Genomic DNA, 20,111 nt, shown 5'->3' with positions numbered 1-20,111 from the left:
AGTGGGTGGTCGCGCCCGCCTCAGCATCGGGTTACTAGGGCGATGGTGCCGCACCGCGAGGGGCGGGTCCTCGCTCTGGGCCCGGCCGGCTCTGCAGCCAATGGGAACGGCGCGGCGGCCTCGTCATTTGCATGCGGCGCGAGAGGCGGGCGGCGTGGCCAATGGGCGGTGGGAGGGGCGGGGCCAGGCGCGGCGGGGCGGGGCCGCCCCCCACGAGGGCGGGCGGCGGAGCGGCGGGAGCGGCGGACGCGGGGCAGGTGCGGGGGCGCGGGGGGAGCGGGGCCGGGAGCGGGGCCGGGGCCGGAACCGGGCGATGGCTGGGGCGATAGAACCGGGCCGGGCCGCGGGCAGGGCTACGGGCGAGGCTACCTCGCCGCACGCCCCTCCCGATGCTCTCTGGTGCGGAGAGAGGGGCCCTCGACCCGCCGCCTGCGCTCGGCCCAGTGGGACCCTGGGCTGTGCGGGGATGGGGGGAGGTTGGCTGTGCCTTCGTCCCATAGCAAGGAGAGCTGAACGCTGTTCGTGATGCTCCGGTGGCCTGCGGCCTGTCACCCTACACCGGGAGCGGCAGGGCAGGAGCCCCGGTGACACGGTGTGAGCCGCTGACAAAGCCCCAGTGACACGGGGGTGGGAATATTGGATTTTCCCCCGAGCCGCTTTGCACACAGTGAGTCAAACGTCGTGGTTCCTTCAGCTTCCTTCAGTTTGCTGCCGTTTCTTAGCCCGTTCCTTGTCTCGCTTTGCTGCGGCGACCAGAGGGTTGTGGATGGAAGGAGCCCCAAGCCCTATGGCAGGTCCCTGGTCCCCTCACAGCCCAGATGTTCCTGCTGCTGCCTCACGATTTTTTCTGCCAGGACCAAAGCTCGCGAGCCTCTATCTCACCAGTCTCCATTTTTTGGGGGGCTGTTTTCCTGGTGATGGGGGTCCCCATAGGCCCCCTGCCTGTTCAGCCTGTGGCCAGCACGGGACTGCTCACACAGGCACCGCAGGTCTTCATCCAGGTGAGACATGGCCTGTGCTGCTGGCAGGTAAGGGCAGGGCACCCAGCCTGCTTCCCAAAACCACAGGTTTCTTCCCCAAGCATTGCTGGGAGCCACAGCGCAGCACCGTGGGTGAGTGCCAGAGCAGCCTGGGCGAGATGTATCCAGTCTCTATCACATCTCCTGTACAGGCCTGTTGCATATATGCAGTGATTTTCCAGCTGGTGAGCAGAAGATGCCTCCACACGGAGCTGCCAACGGCAGATTCAAGAGAGCTGCTGGTTTTATTAGTTATTACTATTATTGTCTTGATGAGGAGGGTGGCAAGGCCAGCTGTCACCTCCTGCTCATGGCCTGCGGGTCTGTGGGTCAGATGCGTCATGGAGCAGGAGCAGATCGTCTTGGCACATGGCTGCCACCATCTGTGGGGGTAGCAAAGCCACGGATGGGCTGGTGCTGGGAGCGTTCCCAAATGGGACGGGGTTTATGACCTTCCCTGCCTGTTACTGGCTGTTCCTGGAGCTGCTGTGGCATGGAAAGCTGGCAGCCTGCTGGGATCACCCATGCTGGCAGTGCTGGGTGGTCCCTGTCAGTGTCAGCATGGTTTGGAGCAGGCAGTGTGCTTATTGGCCCCATTGCTGCCAGGACCATGCTGAAATGGCAGAAGAAGTGCCAAGATGCTGCCATGAAGCTGAACAGAGCTCAGCTGAGGCAGAGGAACCAGATTTTCCTAATTTATAGCTGCCAGAGCACCACTGCGTGAGCAGCCTGTCCCAAACCCTGGCCTCTTTTTCTGGCTTGGCTTCTAGTTTCCCTGTTAGATCCAGCTGCATTGGTGTTGTTATCACTGCGGGATCACTGAGTCGTGCTGCCACAGGGACCAGCTTGCTCCAGTTACTGAGGTGGCATGCTCCAGGGTGGGTTTGTTTTTTTTTTTTTCCCAAGATAGCCAAAAAGCCAAAGGCACTGGGAAGGCGTGATGAGCGCGAGGAGGATGGGTGTCCAGTGGCAGAACGCAGCAGCCGGGTGACCCTGGTGCTGGAGGCAGCCCCGCAGCATCACTGCCGACGCTGTATTTGATTATTTTATCAGAAACACACGCGGCGCGATTTAAGGCAGCGATGATGCAGCTCCTGCCCAGGCTCCCCGTGGCCCCGGACGAGCCTTCCCCCGCCTGAGCTGCGCAGGGGCGGCTGGTGGCAGCCGCTCGCTCGCCCACGCGCTGCCGGTGCCGGGCTGCGGCGCCGACACGGTTAAGGCACCGGCGGGATCGGGAGCCGGCTGCAGCCACCGGCGGAGCCAAACTTGCCGAGTCAGGATGTGAGAGCGGCAGGGACGGCTCTGCAGCATCCTCGGGTGCTGTCGCATCCCGGGGCGCGGAGGGCTCGGTTTCCCGCTCTGCCAGACGCCTTTTGCCGGGGACAGAGCGGGAATGGGGTAGGAACCGTCCATCCGCTGCGTTTGCCGCCGGCTGTAGCAGCTGCTCTGCGCCGGCACCGGCGCCGCTTCCCGAGACCCGCGGAGCCCGCAGCCCGCCGGCAGCCGGGCTTGACTCATTGCCTTGTGCCTCCCGACCGCGTATCGCCCTCCGTCCGAGCACCGGAGACAGGTAGGTGCGGTGCTGGGTGCCGGCGAGGCCGCGGCCGTGGCTCAGCCGTGCCTGGCCGGCAGCCACGGCGCGGCGGGGAAGCGGCAGTGTCACCCACCGGGGACCCGCGGGCAGCCCGGTGGACCCCGTTACTTTGGCTCTGGTGTACGTGACAGCAAAAACCGGAATAACCCGGGGCTGGCGCGCCGCGTGTGCTTTTGGGCTGTGTCATTGACTCGGGCGCCGGTGCCGGCGTTTCGGCGGTCACGGGCGACCTCACGTGTCGCGGCTGAGTCCCCAGCGCTCGCCCGCCGCGTTGTCGTGATGATGGGCTGGGGAAGGCGCGGGAGCCCACCCGAGCGGTCGGAGGGGCTGGGAGATGGTGCGCCGCAACAGAGGCTCCCGGGCCAAAGGAAGGGGCAGGGCTGCTGCTCTGCGGATCCCTGCGGCGCCGGTGCAGCCGGGGGAGGGGGGGCGCACGGGACCAGCACGGGGCATGAGCGCAGAGGTGACGGCAGGAGGTGGCAGGAGGTGCCGAGGCGACAGAGCAGGGCAGCGTGAGTCATTGAGCTAAAGTCACCTTCCCCGTGGCGTGGAGGGGGGCATTTGCTGCAAACACAGTGGAGAAAGGGGAGTAATGTGGGGACAGGCACCTGGCGTGGGGAGATGCTCCCTGTGACATTACCTGCATCCCTCACCTGACCTGGGCAGGATGCTGGGGTGCCCAGGGCAAGGGTCCCCCAGCTCTCCCTGCCCCAGGGCCTCACCCTTGGAGGACGAGGCTCACTAGAAGCAGCAGTTTCATCCCTACTTTCACATTAATTCCATGTCCAGTTTCACCCGCTCGTACTCTGATGGCAGCATGTCTGGCAGGCTGCAGTGTGTGGTCCCCCCAGTGATGGCTGAGCTCCCAGGGGCTCCCAGCCATAAACCATCCATGTCGCAGCACCCACACTCCTGTACCCCATTGTGCTTCCAGGGGTAGGAATGGATCTTTGTGAGAGCACAAATCATGAGGGTGTCCTTCACCTGGCTCCCAGGTGCCTCCTGCAGAAGAAAACACTTTTCTTCTCTCTCAGTCCACTGCCAAAACTCCCGCAGTTGCAGGCTCACAGCTGAGTTGTGCCATGAGGAAGCTGGAGGTGCAGGAGCAGCCTCAGGGAAGCACCTAGCTGCTGACACGGAGGGGATTGGACTTTTGGTGGTGCCTTTGGCTCAGAGAGCTCAGAGGGATGAATTGGCCCCAAAGGCTGGGACACTTTGGCTCCTCAGGGTGCAGAACCCTGACCCGTGTGCCTGTGGTCCAGCTGTGCTTGCCAGCCAAGTCCTTCTAGCAGTGCCAGAGACTTGCCAGCCTCTGCACTTGATCCCCACAGCATTGCTGAGAGGTAACAGGGAAGGGGCATCAAGTTGTGCTGAAAATTGCATAGATCTGAGCTCCTGGCACCACAGCCTCCTGACATACAGAATCAGCCAGTCCTGAGCCACGCAGGAGTCCAGGATTGTGGCAGTGCAAGCAAGGAGCTGCATGGCTGTGCTGGGACACAAGGGTCCGGCTGTCCCCCCCTCCAGGCGTCCCCAGCTTCCCTCAGCTTTGTTTTGCCGCCGCTAACGAAGGGACATTGAGCTGGCATGAGGGGCAGGACAGTGCCTGGCTGGTGGCTGCTGCTGACCCGGCGGTGCTGCAGGCAGCTGCCCCTGCCAGGCGAGGCCGCGGGAGCTGCGGAGGCAACACTCGCAGCACCCGGGAGAAGCCTGGGGGTCACAAGGGCTCGGGGGGCTCAGTTGTAGGGCTCGGCAGGGTCCTGCTCCAGGCTCGGGTCAATGCTGCGGGTTCAGGAGAGAGCGGTTCCCTCCTGACTTCTCGAAAATAAACGCGGCTTTACTGAGGCTGACGGGGCTCCGGCTGCAGCGCGGCTGTGGCCAAAGGAGACGCACTCCTACAGCGTTCAGGAGGAGGGCGATGGGGATCCGTGCCTGGGGGCTGCAGCCCGGCCGGGAGCTGCGCTGGGCGGGTGGGCGGCTCCGCGGGGATGGACTCGGCTGCCGCAGCTGCTGCCATTGGGCTGCGTGGGCTGCAGGGGCTGCGCCGGGATGCAGGCACGCCGGGCCGGGATGCCGGAGGGATGCAGGATGCAGGAGGGATGCGGGAATGCTGGCACACTGTGCTGGGATGCAGGAGGGATGCGGGATGCTGGCACACCGTGCTGGGATGCAGGAGGGATGCAGGATGCTGGCACACTATGCTGGGATGCAGGAGGGATCCGGGATGCAAGCATGCCCCGCTGGGATGCAGGCAGGATGTGCCAGATATGCAGGATATGCAGGCACACTGTGCCAGAATGAGGGAGGGGTGCAGGTTGCAGGCATGCTGTGCCAGGATGCAGGTGAGATTCGTGCCAGGGCATGAGCACACTGTGTAAGGCCATGCTCCCACTGAGCCCAGGGCAGCTGGGAGGGAGCCTGGAGATGTCTCAGACCCCATCTGGGAAACAGAGCAGCTTGTAATCTGCAGTGTAAAGATGGCATCTCACTGGCCTAAAGAAAGATGGGATAAATTTAAATCCCAGCCCCAGTTCTGTAGGGAAGTGTCATTGTTTGCTGTGATACTGGAAACTGCTGACAGTGTCGCAGGAGCAGGAGCACAGCTCCCAGGGAGTCATTCTGGATGCCCCTGGCATGGGGACAGGGACAAGGGGGGTCAGAGGTGCCTGGGGGTGAGCCCTCCTTTCCCTCAGAGCTTCCTCACCCCTGTGCACACAGTCACATGTGGCTGCAGGAAAAGCCAGATTGTTTTCCTCCCCTTAGCTTGTCCCTTTCAGAAGAAGACCCTCAGGGACAACTTCAGGGTTTTCAGAATGTTTCATTTTTCAGGCCCATGTTCTTGAGATGTCAGGACCCCCAGAAGTTTGGAGAGAGCAGCCAAACTGTAAAATCAGAGGAACAGGGCTGGGGCAAGATGGTTTTGGGATCAGTGGGTCAGGGTATGAGCCCCAGGGTCTGAGGCTGGCAGAGCTGCCATGCCCACATGCCCATCCGGCTCGAGATCTCCTGCAACAGGAAGCGCCCTCACGCGCCTGCCCAAAAAACCTCATTTCTTCCTCTTTTCCTCTTCCCCCGTGGCAGGGGTGAGGCGGCGAGTGGCTCCGGGGAGCCCAGGCTGGCTCCATGTATCCCGAATCCACCACTGACTCCCCAGCGCGACTCTCGCTGCGGCAGACAGGCTCCCCAGGGATGATTTACAGGTAAGGGTGCAGGGCAGTGCTGGGGGGACTCTGCGGGGCTTCAAACCCAAGCCTGTGGCAACCCAGAACCACCACGCTCCCTGAAACTGCCCTGATACTCCTAAATGCCCCGGCATGCTTCGTGCAAAAGCTTCCAGCACAAAATCCCCACGCAGTAGCAGCAGCCAGCAGCGTTGCGGGGCACTGGTGCCTGTTATGGGCATAGGGGGCTCTTTCAGGGTCGTGCCAGTGCCTGCTGCAGTGTCCACTGTGATGTGACATCAGTGGGTGCCACTGACCCTTCCCACAGCCACTGACTCTGCTGCTCGCTCCCGCTCCTCCTTTCTAACGGGGTTTGTGGCATCTTTCTTCTCTCTCCCCTTTGCTGTCGGAAGCGCAAGATACGGGAGCCCCAAGCGCCAGCTCCAGTTCTACAGGTAACCAGGCCCTTCCCCCTCCCCAAAATCCCCCCACCACGTGGCTGTGGCCCCTGCCCATGCCCAGATAATGCTGGCACAGCACTGCCCTGCCCAGTGCGCCAGGGTCCCTCTGTGTGGGATGGGTGTGACAGGTGTGGCATCGCCACATCACCTGCTCGCGGGTTTGGAAGCGCGGTGTGGGGACCCTGGGGTGCGGCTGGGTGGGGGGGACCATCCTCACAGCCTGTCCAAGCAGCAGAGTGTGGCCACATGGCTGTTTGGGCCAGCCACTGTGGGGTGTGGGGCTCAGCTCAGCTTGGGAGGAGCATCCCATGCCAATGGTGTGCCTGGAGAAGCCCCTGGCTTTTCCCAAGAGCAGCTCTGGGAAACCAGCCAGCCGCTCCGCGGCTCCTGCTATTAGGAGCAGTCTCATTAAGTGGTACAGGAGGCAACAATCGCCCCCATCACCCTTTTACCGTCTGAAGTGAGGGCGGCACTTCCCCACACACTCTGCCAGCAGCTGCTTCAGTGCTCCCAGAGTCACAGCAGCCTGGTGGTGTGGGACTGGGTCTGGCCTGGCTGCTGTGGAGTGGGGGACCAGGGCTGCCCCTGGACAGAATTGTGGCCACCCCACTCCATCCCTCACTTGATGGGAGGAGGCTGGCTGGGAATGGGATGGCTCAGTGGCACTGACAGTGTCCATCCCAGTGCTGCCACCAGCACTGGTGAGCCCCAGCTACGGGCAAGTTTTGGCTGCCAAACTGGCCTGAACCACCGGACACACCTGGTGCAAAAGGCTCCCAAGGCTAACAGGCAGGAGCTTGTTCGTGGGCATCCTTCAGGCAGCAGCCACCTGTGTTCATCACCCAGTTCCGTTTCGGGGCTCCCTCCTGGGGGAGGCTGCCTTTCAGTCCTGTCACAGCTCAGCTCTGACTCCACTGCCGTGGGGACCTCTGGAGGGCTGTGTCTGCCGCAGGGCCCTGTCTCCGCTCCCTGATTGCCCCAGTGTCCAACTGTCCCCACTGCCCTGCGTGCTGGTGACGCGGGAGCTGTCACCGCAGGGCGAGGGGCGGTGATGCCAGCGTTGATAAAGCAGCGGCACATCCCCGGGCTTTTAGTGAGGCGCCATGAATAATTTAACTCCCCTTCGCAAGGAAGAAAATCCCCTAATAGGGCTAATGGAGCGCGGCGAGAAGCCGGGCGCTGGGGGCCCGGCGCAGCCGCCAAGTGCTTTGGACGCCAAGCTCCGACACTCCCCTAATGCAAAACAACGCAGCCACCGAGGCTCTTATATCTGCCCCGGGGCAGCCCAGCCGCCCAGAGCTGCGCTGCTGCTGAGCAGCTTCCCCGGCGCGGTGAGTCAGGGCCGGCAGCGCGGGCGGCGAGCGGGGCTGGGCATGGTGGGCGATGAGTGGGGACGGGCACTGCCACAGGGCAGCCGCTGCAGGCAGCAGGGAAGATTTTCTGTGCAGGGTGACTTGGGATTTGATGGCTTACGGTGGTTTTCTTTCGGAGTTTGGGGTCTTCCTGGCTTTTAGGCGGGCTGGTGGCTGCTAATTTCGCAGCTTGGCAAGCCAGGCTGGCCAGACATCTCTCCCAGCAGTTGCCCTGCCTGTCACCCACTTGTTGTGCCCCTGATGCTGCTAACAGTGCTGATACCGCACAGAGCCTGTGCTCTGTCCTCATCCCTGCTCCTTGCTCGCAAAACAGCTTCTCCTGCTTGGGCATGGCACAGCTTATCCTTGGCAGATCCTGTAGCCCTGCTGTCACTCACCCCAGGAGCACTGGGATTTCTGCTATCAAATGGCCATGAATGCACCCACCACCTCCGTGCTCTCTTGGACATCCAGTTCTGTTCTGCCAAAAAACAGGGAAGTGTCAAGATAGGGCAGCCGGTGGATTCCTACCTCATTCCTCATAGCAGCCCAGATCAAACCCCCAGCTCTGCTTGCTGCAGCCGTTTCACTGCTATAGAGCAGGGGTGCAGCCAGCTCAGGTTTCTCCTTGCTTCTGTCAGGTGAGGGGATCCTACCACTGGGAACAAGGAGATCCCACCAGGTGCCTGTACCCAGCAGGACCCACCGGGTCCAGTCTCCAGCTACAGAAACTAATTAAAGCTACCAGCCACGGAGAAGGGCCAGTGCTGGAGGTGCCGGGTCTGGTTTCCAGCTTTGAGATATGGCAGGAAGAGGCTGATGACCAGGATTCGGTTTGACTTTGCCACAGCAGAGGGAAAGGTTTCCTTTCCATGTCTCCCGGCTTTCCCAAGACCTTGCTACAGAGCAGGAGGAGCATGGAGTGGTCTCTGGCAGCATCGGATGTCAAAGGAGACCCCCAGGGTTGTGGTCATACCTGGCCAGCTGCTACTCCATATCCTCTGGGTTTCTTTCTCCTTTCCTCAGGAGGTCACACCTCAATGGCAGAGAGCACTTGTCTTTTGGCTCCTGCAGCTATCAATTTGAGCTTCACAGGGAAAGAAAAAACCACCAGTGGGAGCCTGGCTGGAGCCTCATGCCGGTGTAGATCTGTCACAGTGCCTCCCCAGTGGCCACTCCGGCACCAACACCACCGTTTTGGTCCCAGTCCCTGCTCTCTGCAGACACTGAAAACAAGGGAAGTTGCAGAGAGACGCGCAGAAATCGATGTCAGTGCCACTGCCAGTGAGGTCACAGCCACAGAGACAGCAAGGGCCCGGGTGTGCGAGGAGCCCACCCTGCGGCAGGCTATTTTCAGCAGCCACACCGGCTGGGAGGTCGCTGCCGCGGTGGTGGGGAAGGTGTTGGCTGGTGGCGCACATTGCGGCAGCGTGACGCAGGCACAGCGAGCACCCAGTGCCCACAGACCCTCTGCCGATGTCCACCCTTCCCAGGGAGCCCCACAGGGATCCTTTTCCCATCCTGACTTCCTTCCCGCTGGCACACACAGCCAGATTCTCACCAGCAGTGCTTGTGCCACTGCTCACCATGCCTTGGCCAGCTCCTGGGACCCACTGTGTCCCTTGCAGGGGTGCAAACCAGTGCAGCCCAGACAGTGCAAGCTGGGAGCCAGCACAGCTGGGTCACAGGCCACACTGTTGCATCATGGCTTGGGGCAGCTGTGGCAGGCACACTGCAGCCTCAGACATGGACTGTGCCGCATCCTTGTCCTGCGCTTCTGTTGTGCTTCAGCTCCCACACCAAGGCTTTGCTCCGCTGAAGAGCCTGGCTTTGCTAGGGTCCCCATATGTCCTGGCACAGGCAGGTGCCACCACTCCAGCACGGCAATGAGGGCAGGGCTGTGCCCTGAATGGCGAGGGAGCCCACGTTGTGCTTTCCCAGCTCTCTCCGTAGCACCACAGAGTGTTTGGCGGCACGGCTGGCCGGCAGACCCCCCGCTCGGGTGGCAGGATGCTCTCCATGACCTACAGTGAGAGCCTGCGCAGCGTGGCTATCCGGCCCAGCCCCGAGTGGGGGCTGCCCCCAGCCCCCCGGGCGGCCGACGGGCTGGAGCTGCGGCGGCTGCGGGACGTGCGGGCGGCGGCGCGGGTGAAGACGCTGGAGGAGTTCCTGCGGATGCACGGGCTCTCCCTGGCCGACAGTACCGCCCGCGCCACCGGCATGAAGTACAGGTAAGGCAGTGCCGCGAGGGCCGAGGTGAGGGGATGACACAAAGGACGCTGCTTGGTGCTGCTTTGACACCTCGTCAGGAGAACGGCTCTCACCTAAGCTCGCCTCAGCTCCCCTGTGCTGCGCCGAGGCTGGGAGGAGCCGATGCCCTTGGCACGGCCTGCGCCGGAGAGGCGGCGGCCGATCAGCGCCGTTAGCACTTTCCTGCTTGGTGATCTTTGAGCTTCTCACTTGACATTCCTGTTTGCTGTTCGGGGATTTGCAGATGCAAACACCCTCTGAGCTTTAAAGATTAGGCACCTGGAGCAAACAGCCTCGGAAGAGCTGTTTCTGCCTCAGAGGTGTAAATCTCCATCTGATGCGGGTACATCTCTGCCTGACTGGGGAGTGTACATATTGGCTTGACAGGGGTTCATCTCCACTTGATGGGTGTAAATCTCCATCTCACGGGGATACATCTCCTCCAGACTGATGGGTGTGCATCACAGAACGGGTGCATCATTAATTTTGCATGTGGGTCCTGGTGTAAGGTGTATCAGGATTTCAGCTAATGTCCTTGTCAGGAGGACACTCTGGGCAGCTGGAGACGTGGCCACAGCCCCTCAGAGGGATGGGGCTGCTCTGCCCAGTGCACCACTCCCCACTCTCCCCTGGCATTGCAAGTGGGGCAATGTGATGAGGGGCCCAGCACCCCCAGTAACCCAGGTTAGGCTTTGGGGGGTACCAGGGCTGAGAGCAGTGGCTGTTCTCCAGTGACAATACAGGGGTGCCCCTCGTCCCCCACTGCAGTGAAGCCCCGGGAGCTGGCAGCTCTGCCGGCTCCTGCCGTGCTGCACTGTGCCGTGCGGCGGGTCAGGTTCCCCTCCGCTCACAATGACCGCGATAACATTTACACAGTGGCAAGAGCCCATCTAATATTCATGGAGACATTATTTATTGATGAGAGCAGCTGGCACAGACACCCCAAAGGTGCTCCTTCTTTGGGCATGTCCCCGTTGCCACCAAAATTTGTGGGGTTTCTCATCCTCTAGGGACTGACAACTGCTGCCAGGTCACCCCCACACTGCAGCCGGCATTGGCGCTGGTGCTGGCACTGGTGCTGGCAGGATTACCAGCTAAGGAGCTTTGCGTGAGAGGGAAGCGGAGGAGATTACAAGATTTTTCATTATGTTTGGGGCAAATGTGCATAATTTCCTGCAAGCCCCGTCGCTGCATTTTGCTCCATCCTGAGGGGCACGGCAGGTGCTGGCAGCTGGCACGTGGCCCCGGCTACAGGACGGTGCTGTAGTGGTGTTGACTTGTGTCCCTGCTTCGGCAGGAGGTGCTAGGCTGGAATTCACCTCATTCGACTTCGCTTGCACTGGGAAAGATAGAGGGAATGTGCTGCTGGGGCTCTGGCCCCGAGGGCGACAACTTCGGCGAACAGCTGAGCTCTGCCGCGGGAGAGCCATCGGCATCGCCGCCACCCGCGCTGCCGCCCAGCCGTGGGCTTGGCCATGCACACGCGTCGCTGCCGCAGGGTTTGGTTTCGGACTCGTGCAGGGGAATCCGCTGCCGTGCGTGGCCGGAGGGAGGCAAGAAGGACCTCTTCACTCCGCAGCCTCAGCCTTTGCTGTACCCCAACCCGGGGCTGGACCAGCAGCCGCACCCGCGGGGGGATGCCCAGCAGGACGCAGGGAGGTCCTGCCCCGCCACGGCCACTCCGAGGGTACCGGCAGCGGCTCTGCCCCTGCTGCCCCCACCTGCCGGCGTGCCGCTCGCTCGCTCGCTTCCTGAGCTCATCAAATATTGAGGGCAGGAGGGCTGACGGGAGCGCTCCGCGCCCGCCGCCCCGCAGCCCCCCGCCGTCACGTTGGCGGCGCGCGGGAGGAGCTCCCCGCCTCGCCCGGGGCGCCGGCTAAATTTAGGCAGCTGGCGCTGCTGCCCGCCGGAGCAGCATGCAGGTCTCCTTTGTGTGCTCCGAGCACAGCATCAAGAGCCGGAGCGCGGAGGACCGGCTGAACCGACAGAATGCCGGCAGCCCCAGCCTCGGCACCCGCGGCAAGTTCCGCGCCGTGGCCATGGTGGCTCGCAGCCTGGGGCAGCTCTCGGTGCAGAATGCCCCTTCCTCCAGCGACTCCAGCGTCAAGCAGCCGGGGATGAAATACCGGTAGGAAATGGGGATTCCTGGGGGTTTCCCCTGTTCCTCGCTGCGATCGGGGCGGCCAGGGGGTACTGGGGGCCGGGGGCGCCGCACTCACCTTCGGTTCGCGTCCAGCTCTGTCGGGTTCTCGTCGCTAAAAGTGCTGACCGTGCGCCTCCGTGCGCTTCCTCGCTGTTTGCTCCTGTCCCCTCAGGGCAGCTTTGACCCAACCGCGCGTAAAATGTTCAGGAGGGGGGAGATAAGGGACCCTAAAATTCAGGATAGGATTAGTAGCATCCTCAGTGTCTGCCAAGCCGGGCTGGCTGCCGAGCCGGGGGGGTCTGGGAGTCACGGTAGCGTTAATCCGGGCTGCCATGGCATCCTTTCTGTGCTGCTGGAGACTCAGTGCCCTGCAAAGCGAGTGCAGAGCCACAAGCAGCTCTGGCTGCCCATGGTGGTTCTGGAAACGGGGTGGTGTGTGCATGTGGGGCCCCACCAGCCAGCACCCACGGGGCTCACACACCCCGTGTCCTGGCTCTGGGGCAGAGCACTGAGGGCTTCCCCCACTGAGGCTGAGTGTGCACCTGGGCATGCACCCGGATGAGCATGAACCCCAGGACAGGGTAGGGTTCCCCCCCCCAAGATGAGCCTGCACGCCATGGTCCAGCTGCCAGCGGCCGCGTGCCTCCGCTGCAGCCCAGATGTGCCAGCATTAGGCAGCAAAGTGTGTCAGGCCAGCAGAGCGCTGGGGTGAGCCTGGCCATCACCCACGAGCGTTGTCCAAATGAGCCAAATCCCCTTACCCGGGCACTGGGGAGGGGACTGGTCCAGTTCTGTCCAGCTCTGGAACTCCAAACCCTTGCAGTGGTAACAGCAGTTCTGGGACAATGTGCAGTGGCATCCTCAGGGCTCAGTGCTCCTGCCCCACGGTCATGTCCTCATCCAGAGGAGGAGCATACCAGCAACACCCTCTCCTGGGCAATGGGTGATCAGCTCAGGAGTCCCCACTGGTGGCTGCTGGAGGGACAGTGGCACAGGGGGATGCTCCAAGCAAGTGAGTGGGGTAGGAAGGCCATAGCACAGTGTTGAGGGAATGCTTGGCCTTTCCAAGGTCTGCCAGTATCTTTATTGGGCAGCCTGTCAACACACTCTCGGCTAGGAAGCCGCCAGCAGTGATGGCCACTTGCCTAGGGGAACCCCAGCAGAGCTCTCGGAATGTCCAGGATGAGGCAGGCGCTCTCCACTCCACATGGCAACTCCCCATCACGGGGGCTTGAGCCACCGCTGGCCCACAGCCGTGACCTCTCCCCATCGCAAAATGCTCTAAAAACACCGCGGGACAGGGGCAGTGCCGGTGCCTCCAGATGCTGGGCAGTAGCACGGCAGCACAGAGGGATGCTGCCCCGACTCGGTGCAGCCCATGGGTGCCCGTGGCCCGGCCACAGCCGCTCCCTGCCCGGCTGCCGGTGCCCGTGTCGGCGGTGCCGGCGGTGGCGGTGCCTCCGGTTGCTATGCGACACCCGCGCGGGCGAGCTGCCGCGGCTCACCTACACTTTATTTATTTTAACGCTCATTTCTTGAGCCTTTGTCATTTTTAACAAGTAACTGGCTCTCCATCACCACGGCGAAGGCGTCTGCCAGCCTGGCCCCCTTCCCGAAAGCTGTTCTCCAGTTCCTTGTGCCGGTGCTCCATTTCTCCAGGATGTTGCTCCACTCCTGAGCACCCTCACCTGGTGCAAGCCCTGTGCTTCTCTGTGCCATGCAGAGAACAGGCACAACTCATGCCATGCATGAGATGCTTCAGTCCTGACCACCAGTATGCCAGCTCCTCTTCCTCCAGTCTCATTCCCCAGTGCCAGCAGCACTCTCAGGGCAGCCAGACACCCCAGCCTCATCATGGGGAGCTGCTTTAATGAGGTCACTGCTCTCCCAATAGCCCTGCCGGGCATGGCATCACTGCGCAGGTGCAGGCAGTGCCACTACTGAGCTCTGGGATGCTCAGCCTGGGATGGCTCATTAATCAGTTGAGAAGGGACTGTCATTGTGGAACCATCCCAGGTGAGGATGGGGACCAGGGGCCACCACCACACCTCCCAGACCTCACGCCTGGTGTGTTTGGTGGCACGCAGGATGCGTGAGACAGCGTTTTGGGCCTTTCTGGCACCTTTCCTAATGGTCTCTGTCTTCCAGGAACCTCGGGAAGTCTGGGCTGCGTGTGTCCTGCCTGGGTCTGGGTAAGTGCCAGGGTTTGCCACAGCCCCTCGGCATCCCCTCAGTTCCACAGCAGCTGCCGGCACTCCCCGGCCAGGGCAGCACTCGCTTGCCCCGGCAGTGTTTGCAAAGGGAAGGAAAGGGTTTTCCTCAGCCCTGCGGCTGTTTTGAGTCACGTCCCAGAAATTGTCAAATTATTTTCTCTTTTTCTGACGCGATAGGAAGCGACTGGGCCATGCTGGGAGCACCACAGTGCACGCGGCAGGGCCAGCTGCGGCCACCACGTGCCAGGGCTGTGCTGGGGGAGCCAGGGTGGGTGGCTGGGGGCTTGGGGTGGAGGCGCTCCTTGCTCACCACACTCACCATGCACACACCTCTCTCTCCCCTACAGGAACATGGGTGACTTTCGGAGGGCAGATCACAGACGAGGTAAGGCTGCACCCTTTCCCCACGTCCCTCCCCAGCCTCTCCTTGGTGAGTGGGGAGGGGACAGGGCCAGCAGAGCCGTGGCTGCGGGTGCATGCGACACGCCGGAGCTCCCCAGCGCTCTGCGCACGCCCCGTGTGCCGGCTCTCGGCCACCCCCTTCACCGACCCCGCTCTCTCCTCGCAGATGGCGGAGCAGCTGATGACTTTAGCTTATGACAACGGCATTAATCTCTTCGACACAGCAGAAGTCTACGCTGCCGGCAAGTAGGTACCCTGCTTTGGCAGCGCCACAGGGGTCTAACCTGACACGCTGATTCCCGCCTGGGAATCTCCCAGGTTTGCCAGCTGCAAAGCAGCTTCCAGAATGGGGCTCTGAGCCCTTGCTCATGGGGGGAGTTGTGGTTCTAGCAGTCCCATGCTTCCCGTGGTGGCCTGTATCATGCAGGTGCAGCTGTGCATGCTCCCAGCACACCTCTACCCAGGGCATTGGCGTGTGCCTATGCATTCCATTAAAATTAGCAAGTTCATGCACTGGGGGAAGCTTGACTCTGGGTGCTGCAGCCAAGGGACAAACAATGTCCCCACAGCCACTGCATTTGCCTCTTATTCTCTCGGGGTCTGGGGCCATCCCTGCTGGCTGCCACCACTCCCCATGGCTGCAGCTGCCAGGTCCTAATGGCTGATGTCCCCTTCTCTTGTAGGGCCGAGGTGGTGCTGGGGAACATCATCAAGAAGAAAGGGTGGAGGTAAGCCAGACACCATCCCTATTTGGCAAAACCATTGCCATAGTCCCAATGGGCTGAGGAAAGCTGGTGGAGCAGCCTTGGGCAGGAGTGTGCCATCCCAGGCAGGCTGCACGGGGCTTTGCAGGTGCCACCACCAGTGATTCTCTCTTTCTCTCTGCAGACGATCCAGCCTGGTCATCACCACCAAAATCTTCTGGGGAGGAAAGTAGGTAACATCTGCCCTCCAGCAGAGCAGCTGGCATGGGTCAGGCTCTCATCCCAGGCTCTCACCCACCTTTCCTTTTCCAGGGCTGAGACAGAGAGGGGCCTGTCCCGAAAACACATCATAGAAGGTAGGGGTAGGGATGAGGGTGCTCACCAGGTGCCGCTGGGCTGCTGGGCTGTGCCTCACTGTCTGCCTCACTGCTGGCAGCACGGGGCTCAGCACGCCTGACAGCCCCATCCACGTTGCAGGTCTGAAGGCATCGCTGGAGCGGCTGCAGCTGGAGTACGTGGACGTGGTGTTCGCCAACCGCCCCGACCCCAACACGCCGATGGAAGGTGGGTGTGCGCTGCGGTGCCGGGCTCCTCCCTGCCGCCTTTCATCGCTGTCGCGGTTGGTTTGCGCCAGGCTTGTGTTTCAAGGGCATTTCCCTCCCGAGCAGAACCCGCTCCTCTGCCACCACAGTTGGCCCACGCCACAGTCACACTTCTGCCACCCCCTGCCCGGCACCAGGACCCTCTCGGACCGTGGCGGGGCGTGTTGGCGGTGTGGTGGCAGGTCACTACGCCCGTCCCAGCAGCAGTGACTCCACTTTCTCTAAATCTCTCTTTTATCACCAGGGGACCCATTTAGTTCCTCCAAGTCCAGGACTTTCATCGTAGAAGGTACTCCCTGCCCGCAGTCTGCCCGCCAGCCGCTGTCTGTCCCAGCGGTGTTTCCCGGGACAGAGCCCCCACTCCTCTGTGATCCCCCATCCTTGTTCCCCCCTCTCAAGCAAACCCCGCCATGAGATGCAGAGGCAGCAGCAGCACAACACAGACACCCCCCTTGCCTTTCAGACTGTACTGCAGTTTAAAGGACAAAAAGCAGAGAGGCTCCCACCCCCCAGGGTCCTGCCATGGGGTGCCCTTGGCACATGCCAGGGTCTGCAGCTGTGAGCATGCTGGGGTGTGTGCCCCAGTGCCGGCCGGGCAAGCCTCGTGCCCCTTGCCCTCCCCGCTGCCCGCCTTTGGCTGCAGGAGAACGCCTTGGCTTGGCCCCAGCCCGCATGGCTCAGGGCTGGCTCCCCCCAAGACCCCTGAGTGGCTCACACAGGGTTCAGGCTTCCCTTCGTGGGTCTCTGTGTATGGGCAATGCATCAGTCCCTCCCACTGCAGCAGTGCCAGTGCTGGTAACCCCACAGGGCACGGGGTCCCTGGCAGAAGCCTCAGGCTGCTCTCCATGCAGGGAAAGCCTGGCACCGTGTGAGCATGTCAGGTCGGCTGTGGTCCCTAGCACATCCTGAGTGGCTGCTCCCTCTGTCCCCATCCTGCTCTTCTGAAAGCATTCCCTGGACACCGCCCAGCTCCCACCGCAGCATTGGGCAGTGGGATGCTCGCCAGCCATCAGCACGGTGCGAGCCCCCTTCTGCCAGTGCAGCTCCTGCTAAACCCCACCTGCCACTCTCTCCTTCCCTCCCGGCAGAGACGGTGCGAGCCATGACCCATGTCATCAACCAGGGGATGGCCATGTACTGGGGGACCTCGCGCTGGAGCTCCATGGAGATCATGGTAGGGGCCCAGGGGACCAGGGCGGCTGCAGCGGAGCAGCCCCAGCGATGCCGCTGACGTTGATTTAATTAGACAGCAGCTGTTGGGAGCCAAGCGTGTGCAGATGCACTTAAGCCTTAATTATTTTTCGGGGCGGCCGCTCAGGACTTGGCTGGGGGGTTCAGCAGGGGGCTCGGGGGGAGCGGCGGGGCGCTGAGGGTCCCGGCTCTTCTGCAGGAGGCGTACTCGGTGGCCCGGCAGTTCAACCTGATTCCGCCGATCTGCGAGCAGGCCGAGTACCACATGTTCCAGCGGGAAAAGGTGGAGGTGCAGCTCCCTGAGCTCTTCCACAAGATAGGTATGACAGTGGGGATTCTTCCCCAGCACCCCAAAGCACAGTGCTCCCCAAACCCAGGGCTGCTGAGGCCAGGCATCACAGCCCCTGGGGGAGTTGGGAGCAGCAGTGTCATCCCCCTGTTCTGCTCTGTCCCCAGGTGTTGGAGCCATGACCTGGTCCCCACTGGCCTGTGGCATTGTCTCGGGGAAGTACGATGGGGGCATCCCCCCCTACTCCCGTGCCTCGCTGAAGGTGAGCTGCAGCAGGGCTGGGAGGGCACACAGGGATGCACAGAGCTGGGGGAGCAGGGCCAGGGGCCTTGCAAAGTCCCTACAGGAATAGGAACTCCAGGAACCACAACCCAGGGAGTTTGGGGATGCCATGCCTGTGCAAGGTCTTGGTGCACCCTGATCCCACCACAACACCCCTTCCTGCTCCCCAGGGATACCAGTGGCTGAAGGACAAGATCCTGAGTGAAGAGGGCCGGCGGCAGCAGGCAAAGCTGAAGGAGCTGCAGGCCATTGCTGAGCGCCTGGGCTGCACCCTGCCCCAGCTCGCCATTGGTAAGAGGATGGGGGACAGTGGGTGACAGATGGGGGTGACACCGGGGGTATCTGGGCCATGCTCAAGCTCTGCTCTTCCTCCTGTCCCAGCCTGGTGCCTGCGCAACGAGGGTGTGAGCTCCGTCTTACTGGGGGCCTCCAATGCCGACCAGCTGATGGAGAATATTGGAGCAATACAGGTCAGTGCTCCCAGCAGGAGCAACATTTGCCCACAGCACTCATTGCTGTGCTGCACTGTGCGGGGAAAGGGTTGCAAACGCGGCTCCATGACAGGTTTTGCTTGTCATGAAGGCGAGAAGCAGAGAAGAGGCTTTGCTGGGCTGAGGGGGCAGGGTCGGCCTTGACTCAGGCTCTCCCTAACTGGGTCACCCAGCCGGCAAGCTGGGGCTTGTGGCACGAACGTGGTGGGGTGGAGGCGGTGAGGATCCTCCACACACACCAGGGTCACAATCCCAACCCCCAGCGTTGCCCCCATCCCCCGCAGGTCCTTCCAAAGCTGTCGTCTTCCATCGTCCACGAGATCGATAGCATCCTGGGCAACAAACCATACAGCAAGAAGGACTACAGATCCTAAGCGCGCCCGAGCGCGCCGCCCGCCGCGCAGCCCTCGCCGCCCGTTCGCTTGCTTACGCTTTGTTGGAGCAAAGTGGAGAGTGTGGCTCGCACCGCGAGCGCCGAGAGCCAGCGCTCCCGCCCGCGCTGCCCCGGACATGGCACCGCAGCCGCCCGGCCCGGCTCCGCGGCGCAGGGACGGCCGGGGGAGGCGAGCCCGGGCTGCCCGGCCGCGCTGCCCGCAGCCGGAGCCGCCGCGGGGACCCGTTGCATGCGTGGCTCCTGCCTCCGCGTTGGCGGAGGCGGCGGGCGCGGGGTGGACGCGGGTGCTGTACGCCCACGAGGCCGACAACACGAAGCTGTTCCCCAGCCTGCGCCCGGCCCTCGCCTCTGCCCTGCGCCGCCAGCGCGGCACCGGCACCGTGCGGCTGCGGCTGCCGGCCCAGCGGCTGCTCCCGGGGAAGGGGGGCGTGGGATGGTGACAGGGATGGAGATCTCTGCGGGAAGAGCCTGGGGGGCTCCGGCCGAGCACGGGGCAGGGCTCTGCTGCGGGGAGGGGCCGGGCCGGGGGAGTGTGTGTGGGCGAGTGTGCAAGTGTGTGTGTGCATGGATGCACGTGGAGACACGGGGACATACGGACATGCAGGGACACCCAGACATGTGGATTTGCAGACAACAGCTGTGGAGGTGAACACAGCCCACACACACCTTCAGCTGTTATCTGCACAAAGCTACTGAAAGCCTCTACACATGCACCCACATACACCCGTTACAGGAGTGTCTACAAACACAAACACACACAGTCACACACAGACAGATGTAGATATAGATTAGCTCTACCTCCATCCCTGACATCAGTCTCTGAGAGATCAATACCTATTTACATATATAGATACCTGTATGTAGATGTGTACACACCTCTGAAAATTACATATGCAAGGTATATACATACACATGTAGACATGTGTGTGCTTGTGTATTTACAGACATACATGGTTCTGCATATTGATCTATATATGTAATACATAGATGTGTACATATCCTTGTAAATATTGCTAGAGTAGCATCCATGTTTGTATGGAAATATGCACACATGAAAATTACTGATACATACTTAAATGTGTGTATATGCCGATAGATGTGTATATACAGATATATGTGTAGATGTCTCTATATCCATACCCAGCTCTTTAACTGTATATTCATGTCTATACATCTCTAAATATATGCCATATATACACATGGACACAAATATTTGTAATTTGGATATAGCTATAGCTACATATATAGAGCTGTATGTCTAGCTATAGCTATATATTTATGGATATATGTATGATAGATACAGAGAGATAGATACATAAAGCTATAGAGAGAACAGTATAACTATAGCTACATGTATCTATTTCTTTATAACCGTGTACTCTGTGTGGAACAATACCTATATATATGTATCTATATCCACATATATTTATGCAGTTTCCTCTATCTGTGCACACATAAATGTAAGAACTGTAAATGTATGTGCAAACCCTCAGCTCTGTGCACTAATTCTGCACTGTGTGTGAGCTCTGTGCACAGTGTGTGTGTGTTTATCTGCTGTGTAGC

At 61.3% G+C, this 20,111-nt stretch overlaps 1 protein-coding gene across 3 annotated transcripts; it reads left to right on the top strand.

Annotated features, from left to right (window-relative positions):
- Positions 1-180: 180 nt before the first annotated feature.
- KCNAB2 (potassium voltage-gated channel subfamily A regulatory beta subunit 2) lies at positions 181-18,866 on the top strand. Of its 3 annotated transcripts, XM_063417365.1 has the most exons (16): positions 181-257; positions 5,695-5,813; positions 6,188-6,229; positions 14,129-14,172; positions 14,541-14,578; positions 14,762-14,841; positions 15,279-15,323; positions 15,484-15,528; positions 15,612-15,655; positions 15,777-15,863; positions 16,990-17,075; positions 17,292-17,412; positions 17,549-17,643; positions 17,834-17,954; positions 18,045-18,133; positions 18,439-18,866. In XM_063417365.1, the coding sequence occupies exons 2-16, from the start codon at positions 5,737-5,739 to the stop codon at positions 18,526-18,528; spliced, it is 1,104 nt and encodes a 367-aa protein (XP_063273435.1). In that variant the 5' UTR covers positions 181-257; positions 5,695-5,736; the 3' UTR covers positions 18,529-18,866. The 3 variants fall into 3 exon arrangements, with proteins under 3 accessions (XP_063273435.1, XP_063273436.1, XP_063273434.1); XM_063417366.1 differs by lacking the exon at positions 6,188-6,229 and having other exon boundaries at positions 18,439-18,865; XM_063417364.1 differs by lacking the exons at positions 181-257; positions 6,188-6,229 and adding an exon at positions 9,529-9,818 and having other exon boundaries at positions 5,712-5,813; positions 18,439-18,862.
- Positions 18,867-20,111: the final 1,245 nt, after the last annotated feature.

The sequence above is a fragment of the Prinia subflava genome, chromosome 21, assembly GCF_021018805.1.
Source record: "Prinia subflava isolate CZ2003 ecotype Zambia chromosome 21, Cam_Psub_1.2, whole genome shotgun sequence".
Lineage (NCBI taxonomy): Eukaryota > Metazoa > Chordata > Aves > Passeriformes > Cisticolidae > Prinia > Prinia subflava.
Note: the sequence above shows the minus strand (reverse complement) of the source record. Positions and strands in the feature narration are given on the sequence as shown.

Coding starts and splice junctions, on each gene's coding strand:
- KCNAB2 (XM_063417364.1), top strand. CDS start 9,598: ATGCTCTCCATGACCTACAGTGAGAGCCTGCGCAGCGTGGCTATCCGG. Junction 17,413..17,548: donor TGAGCTCTTCCACAAGATAG/GTATGACAGTGG, acceptor CTCTGTCCCCAG/GTGTTGGAGCCATGACCTGG. Junction 17,955..18,044: donor CCTGCCCCAGCTCGCCATTG/GTAAGAGGATGG, acceptor CTCCTGTCCCAG/CCTGGTGCCTGCGCAACGAG.